General features: G+C 35.9%; 1 protein-coding gene across 1 annotated transcript; it reads right to left on the reverse strand.

Annotated features, from left to right (window-relative positions):
• Positions 1 to 1,614: 1,614 nt before the first annotated feature.
• Positions 1,615 to 2,214, reverse strand: LOC114378707. The gene has a single exon (XM_028337346.1). It carries the CDS (start codon positions 2,212 to 2,214, stop codon positions 1,615 to 1,617), a length of 600 nt encoding a protein of 199 aa, XP_028193147.1.
• Positions 2,215 to 7,384: the final 5,170 nt, after the last annotated feature.

Genomic DNA, 7,384 nt, shown 5'->3' on the forward strand with positions numbered 1-7,384 from the left:
CGCATGAACAAAAACTCAGGAAAACACAAGTGCCTTAGGCTTAGCGAGACAGACTCGCTTAGCCCAGACTTATTTAGCCAACAGTGGCTGAGTGGCTTAGCGAGAGAGCTCGCTTAGCCACCAACAGAAGATAAAAAGACTCTAAGAGTTTGACCTACACAAGCTAACTCGCTAAGCATGGCATGCCAGATTAGCGAGTTCATACGAACTCAAAAGCACAAACTGGAAATTTAAATACTCGCTAAGCCCAAGTACAATGGCTTAGCAAGTTCATACGAACATTCAACATATGTACAAAAATGATGAACACGCTTAGCTGGACAAGACCAGCTAAGCGAGTTCATCCAAAAACCCAGAAAATCAACAGAAACTGATGAACTCGCTTAGTGCACAGGTGCGCTTAGCGAGCACATCAAAATTTCCAGAAAACTTGGGGCTTTTCAGCCCCCTACCATAGGCCTCTATTAGGCCTTAAAACCTAATCAAAACAACACAAAAGCATGTACATTGTGTGCAAAAATAAACCCCTAACAGCTTGCTTACTAAAAACTAATCTAACAACAGCATTGCAAAGCATACAATCAAAACTTTAAAATGGCTACAGTAAGGCATCTATCCTAAAGTTTAGAACAAAATTAAAGTGTAAAGTTGGGAACACTTACTTTGATTGCAGAATGTAGAAGCAACGAGGAAGCACAGATGCAGAGATCAAAATGGAAGCACAAAGCAGAGATTCTAGATGCTGAGAGAAAATGTGTATGTAAATGCACAAAAGAAAACTGCCTAAGGCAGTTAAGCCTTATTTTTGGCAGTTTCGATTGTCTCGCTTAGCACGGGTCACTCGCTAAGCGAGCACTCAATGACTTTTGAGTTTTCAGAATTCAAACTTGCGCGCTTAGAAGGCAGACTCACTCAGCCTATTTCAAAAATATGACATTCCAGAGAAGAAATCGGGCTTAGTGCGAAGGGTCGCGGTTAGCGAGTTATGCAGCTCTGATTGGTCTGCAACTCTCGCTTAGCGGGCCATGGGCCGACTTAGCAAATAAAATGCTTCTTGATGCAGTAGTGGAGCTCGCTTAGCGAGAGACTCTCGCTTAGTGCAATTCCAAACCCGAGAGGGATTTAGGCTTAGCGAGCTGACCAGCTGGGCCCAATTCACATTAATGGTCCAACAGAGAGGAAATTGCGCTTAGCGAGAGGCAGTTGTGCGCTTAATGAGATGAATCGCTTAGCCCAATTCCAAAAGATAAAATTCTAGAGAAGTTTTTGGGCTTAGCGCATAGGGCTCGCTTAGCGAGACCCCTTCGGCCAAAGAATAGGGGTTGATGCGCTTAGCGTGAGAAGTGCCTCAGCGCGTGAAGGATCATTCGCTTAGCGCACAGGGTTCGTTGAGCGAGTGGATGACTGAAAGAAATTTCTGAGTTATTTTTCATCCACAACTTCCAAAGAAGCTTGATCAACCCTATTTAACAATGCAAAACATGCTGATTAAATCATTCAACAAAATCACAAACAAGTATTTCCAAACTAAATGCAATGAACATAAAATTAGAAAGGACTGGGTTGCCTCCCAGTAAGCGCTCGTTTAACATCATTAGCTTGACGCATCTAACTCTATGGGTCTGGATCAAATTTGGTTCCCACCTTCAGAACCTCTTCACCAAACTCCTTCACCTGCAAACAAACATTCTGGTCCAACAATTGCTTTTCTTCATCAAATAGATCAAAACTGATCTTTTGATCTTCAATGCCCATTTCTAACTTCCATTTTCCCATGTCCACCAAACAGCTTGTGGTTAACATGAAAGAACGTCCCAAAATCAAGGGGATCTCAGCATCCTCTTCAATGTCCATGACAATGAAATCAGTCGGGAAAGTGAAGTGCTTAACTCGGACCAAAACATCCTCAATCACTCCATATGGCCTGGTAATGGAGTGGTCTGCTAACTGCAACGTCATTCTTATTGGCATTATTTCCAGCTCTTCTATCCTTCTACACATGGAGAGCAACGCCAAATTAATACTTGCTCCCAAATCAATGAGAGCCTTACCAACAGAAACTGCACCGATAGAGCAAGGAATGATGACACTTCCGGGATCCTTGTGCTTGGGTGGAAGGATGCGTTGAATCACTGTGCTAAAATTTCCTTCCACAACAATCGTGTCATTATGTATGTATTTTCTCTTTTTGGTGAGCAGATCTTTCAAGAACATAGAATTGTAGAAGCAAGCTTCATGATGTTGAATCAAGATTGATTCAAGGAGTTTTGACGATAACAAAGATGATGACAAAAAGCTCAAGAGAATGAGTTCAAGATTGAATCAAGAACACTTCAAATTGGATTTCAAGATTTAAGAATCAAGTTTTAAGATTTAAGTTTCAAAAATCAAGAATCAAGAATAATCTAGTTGAAGATTCAAGAATCAAGAAAAGATTCAATCAAGATAAGTACTAAAAGGTTTTTCAAAACATTGAGTAGCACATGAATTTTTCACAAAACCTTTTATCAAAGAGTTTTTACTCTCTGGTAATCGATTACCAGTTTATTGTAATCGATTACCAGTAGCAAAAATTGTTTTGAAAAAGCTTTCAACTGAATTTACAACATTCCAATTGATTTTAAAATGGTGTAATCGATTACAATGATTTGGTAATCGATTACCAGTTTGTTTGAACGCTGAAATTCAAATTCAAATGCGAAGAGTCACATCCTTTCACAAAAATGCTTTGTGTAATCGATTACAATGATTTGGTAATCGATTACCAGTGATAAGTTTTGAACAAAAATCAAAAGATGTAACTCTTCCAATGGTTTTCAAGTTTTTCTACAGGTTATAACTCTTCTAATGGTTTTCTTGATCAGACATGAAGAGTCTATAAAAGCAAGACCTTAACTTACATTTTACGACACATTGAATACAATCTTTTACAACCTTTGAATCTCTTTAAGCATCTTCTTGAATTTATTCTTCTTCTTCCTTTGCCAAAAGCTTTCTAAAGTTTTTTGATTTTTCCAAACCTTGAAAACAAAACTTGTGCTATTCATCTTTTTCATTCCATTCTCCCTTTGCCAAAAAGAATTCTCCAAGGACTAACCGCCTGAATTCTTTTTGTGTCTCTCTTCTCCCTTTTCGAAAAGAACAAAGGACTAACCACTTTAATTCTTTTGTGTCTCCCTTCTCCCTTGTCAAAGAATTCAAAACGACACAGTCTAAGAATTCTTTTGATTCTTTCCTTTCCCATAAACAAAAGATTTCAAAGGACTAACCGCCTGAGAATTCTTTTTTTTCCCATTCACAAAGTTTCAAAGGACTAACCGCCTGAGAACTTTGTCTTAACACATTGGAGGGTACATCCTTTGTGGTACAAGTAGAGGGTACATCTACTTGGGTTGTTGTGACTGAGAATAAGAGAAGGTACATCTCTTGTGAATCAGTTCTAGTGGAGGGTACATCCACTAGGTTGTTCAAAGAGAACAAGGGAGGGTACATCCCTTGTGGATCTTTGCTTGTAAAGGAATTTAAGTTGGACCTTGTGGCCTCAATAACTTACGAAGGGGTGAATTAATTTTCCACTAACAAACTTTTAACCCCCTTCTAAAAGAGATAGGCTCAGAATGCAGAAGAAGCAACAATCAATTTAATAATGTTCTTTAAACATGCAAGACACAATTGATTGCAACAAAATAAATAAGATAAGGGAAGAGAGAATGCAAACACAATTTTATACTGGTTCGGCCACTTCCCGTGCCTACGTCCAGTACTCAAGCAACCCACTTGAGATTTCCACTATCTTTGTAAAATCCTTTACAAAGTCTGAACCACACATGGACAACTCATCCCTTGTGTTCAAATGCTTTACAACAAAAGACTCACAATCTCTTAGCCAATCTCATTGAATAAGAAGAATGGAAGAAGAATTCTCTCTTCAAGAGAAGAATATTACAATGAAGATCATGTAAGAATCCTTATAGATTTTGCAAGTGTTTGGCCAAGGATTTCTTTTGAGAGAGCATTTGACAATGAAGTTCTTTTGGAATCTCTCTCATTGTCTTTTGAGAGGATAAGACATTTTTGCCAAGCAAAACTCTCTCAATCTTTTGAGAGGATAAAACATTTTTAATCAATCAAAACTCTCTCTGTAAAATTCGTGCCCAAGTCACCTATTTATAGGCCTTTGATGACCATTCATAAATCTAATGAAAAGATGTGACTGTTGGCAGATTTTCTGAAAACTTTCCACTGGTAATCGATTACAATGTTTGTGTAATCGATTACAGAGTTATAATTTGAAGGGTTATGACTTTTGAATTTCAATTTCCAAAGTTCCATTGCTGGTAATCGATTACAGACATATGGTAATCGATTACATGTTGAAAATTCAAATTCAAAACCTTTTTCAACAGCTATTTCTCAACCCTGTCTTCTGGTAATCGATTACACTTCCTAGTAATCGATTACCAGAGCCTTGCATGTCTTGAAAGCACTTTGTTTTAAGGCAAGGTTTGGTCTTTAGTGAATCTTGAAACAAGGCTTTGTTTGTTGAAGCAATCTTAAATTATTCTTGAAGCAAATGCTTATCATTTGAAGCAGCCTTGTTAGATTCTTCTTTGACATCATCAAAATCATGTTTACATACATTCACACTTTACAAGGTTGAAAAGAAATCTCAAGGACCGCAGGTCACTTGGGGACTGGATGTAGGCACGGGTTGTTGCCGAACTAGTATAAAACTCTTGTGTTTGTCTTCTTCTTCCCTACACTTTTTATTTTCCGTTGTGCACTTTAATTACCGCTTTTGCTTTTGGTTAAGTTTATATTTATGTTCTTTACTTTCTTAACAACATAGTAAAAACCTAAGAAGGGTAGATTTTTAATTAGTAAAGGTCTAGTAATAATTAATTCAACCCCCCTTCTTAATTATTTCGAGGCCACTTGATCCAATAAGTGGTATCAGAGCAGGTTTCTTGTAGAAAGTTTAACCACTTCAAGATTCATGGCCTCTTTAAATTCCTTTTTTTTCAAAAGTATTTTCAGGAACAGGTCAAATCTGAAGTCATTTCAAGATTATGATGAAGACCAAGTCAATTTGTGTCTCATGAAAAAATCTCATGAAGACAACAAAGAAGAATCTGTAAGAAAGAAGTGGTACATCGACAGTGGATGTTCCAAGCATATGATAGGAGGTGTATCCAAATTTACAACCATTTCCCCTAAGAAAAGTGGACACCTTACATATGGTGACAATAATAAAGGCAAAATTATTGGGGTCGGTAAAATAGGTACGAGTTCCTCTACCCCCATTGAAAATGTGTTACTTGTAGAAGGTTTAAAGAATAGTTTATTGAGTGTTAGTCAATTATGTGATAAAGGGTATAAAGTATCTTTTGATTCTGAAAAATGTGTTATCAAGCATGAGCATGACAAAGATATTGAGCATATAGGTTTCAGAGGAAATAATGTTTACATGCTTGATTTAAAAAAAATATGAAAATGATAGATGTTTTCTAAGTAAAGATAATGATCCTTGGTTATGGCATAAGAGAATTACTCATATTAACATGGATCATCTAAATAGATTAATCTCAAAAGATCTAGTTGTTGGTTTACCAAAATTAAAGTTTGAAAAAGATAAATTATGTGATGCATGCCAAAAAGGTAACAAACAAAAGCATCTTTTAAATCCAAAAACATTGTCTCTACCACTCAACCATTACAATTATTGCATATGGATCTATTGGGACCCTCTAGGGTCATGAGTTTTAGTGGTAGTTACTATGCTTTAGTAATTGTTGGTGATTATTCTAGATATACTTGGACATTATTTCTTACTCATAAAAATGATGCATTTCATGCATTTAGAAGACTTGCCAAAGTTATCCAAAACAAGAAAAATCTCAAAATAATCTCAATTAGAAAGTGATCATGGAGGTGAATTTGAAAATAATGATTTTGAAATGTTTTGTGATGAACATGGCATAAAACACAACTTTTCTGCACCTAGGACACCCCAACGAAACGGAGTAGTAGAAAGGAAAAATAGATCTTTAGAAGAAATTGCTAGAACCCTTTTAAATGACACACCACTTCCAAAATATTTTTGGGCAGAAACAGTAAACACCGCATGTTATATTATGAATAGAGCTTTAATAAGACCCATTCTTAAGAAGCCCCATATGAACAATTTAATAATAGAAAACCAAACATTTCTCATTTACATGTTTTTGGATGTAAATGTTTTGTCCTAAACAATGGTAAAGAAAGTCTAGGTAAATTTGATGCTAAGGTAGATGAGGGCATCTTCCTTGGTTATTCCCTATATAGCAAAGCCTTTAGGATATACAACAAAAGAACCATGACAATTGAGGAATCAACACATGTTACTTTTGATGAAACTAATATTACCTCTCTGAGAAAGGAATTTCTTGATGATTTTGCAGATTCTTTGGAAGATACACACAATGAAGAAAGAAATCTAAAAAGGAAGAGAGATGAAGAAAACAAGGATGATCAAAATGACACAACCCAAGAAAATGACAATCTTCCCAAAGAATGGAAAACTTCAAAAAATCATCCTCTTGACAACATCATCAGAGATATCTCAAAAGGGGTAACAACTAGACATTCTCTTAAAGCTTTATGCAATAATATGGCTTTTGTTTCGTTAATAGAACCTAAAAACTTTAAAGAAGCCATTAGAGATGATCATTGGATAATAGTTATGCAAGAAGAATTAAATCAATTTGAGAGAAATGATGTGTGGGAATTAGTAGAGAAACCTTCAAACTATCCAATCATAGGAACTAAATGGGTATTTATAAATAAATTGGATGAAAATGGTATAGTAGTTAGAAATAAAGCTAGACTTGTAGCAAAAGGATATAACCAAGAAGAAGGTATAGATTATGAAGAAACCTTTGCACCCGTAGCCAGATTAGAAGCCATTAGGATGCTTTTAGCTTATGCATCTATTATGAATTTTAAACTATATCAAATGGATGTCAAGAGTGCTTTCTTAAATGGTCTAATTCAAGAGGAGGTATATGTAGAACAACCTCCTGGGTTTGAAGACTCACAAAAATTAGACCATGTCTATAGATTAAAGAAAGCACTTTATGGTTTAAAACAAACACCTAGGGCTTGGTATGAAAGATTAAGTAAATTCCTATTAGAAAAGAATTTCACTCGAGGGAAGGTAGATACCACCTTATTCATAAAAAGGAAGGATAATGATATCTTATTGGTACAAATTTATGTTGATGATATAATTTTTGGATCCACTAATGAATCTTTGTGCAAGGAGTTTTCTATTGATATGCAAAGTGAGTTTGAGATGTCCATGATGGGTGAGTTAAATTACTTTATTGGACTACAAATCAAACAA

The sequence above is a fragment of the Glycine soja genome, chromosome 12 (assembly GCF_004193775.1).
Source record: "Glycine soja cultivar W05 chromosome 12, ASM419377v2, whole genome shotgun sequence".
Lineage (NCBI taxonomy): Eukaryota > Viridiplantae > Streptophyta > Magnoliopsida > Fabales > Fabaceae > Glycine > Glycine soja.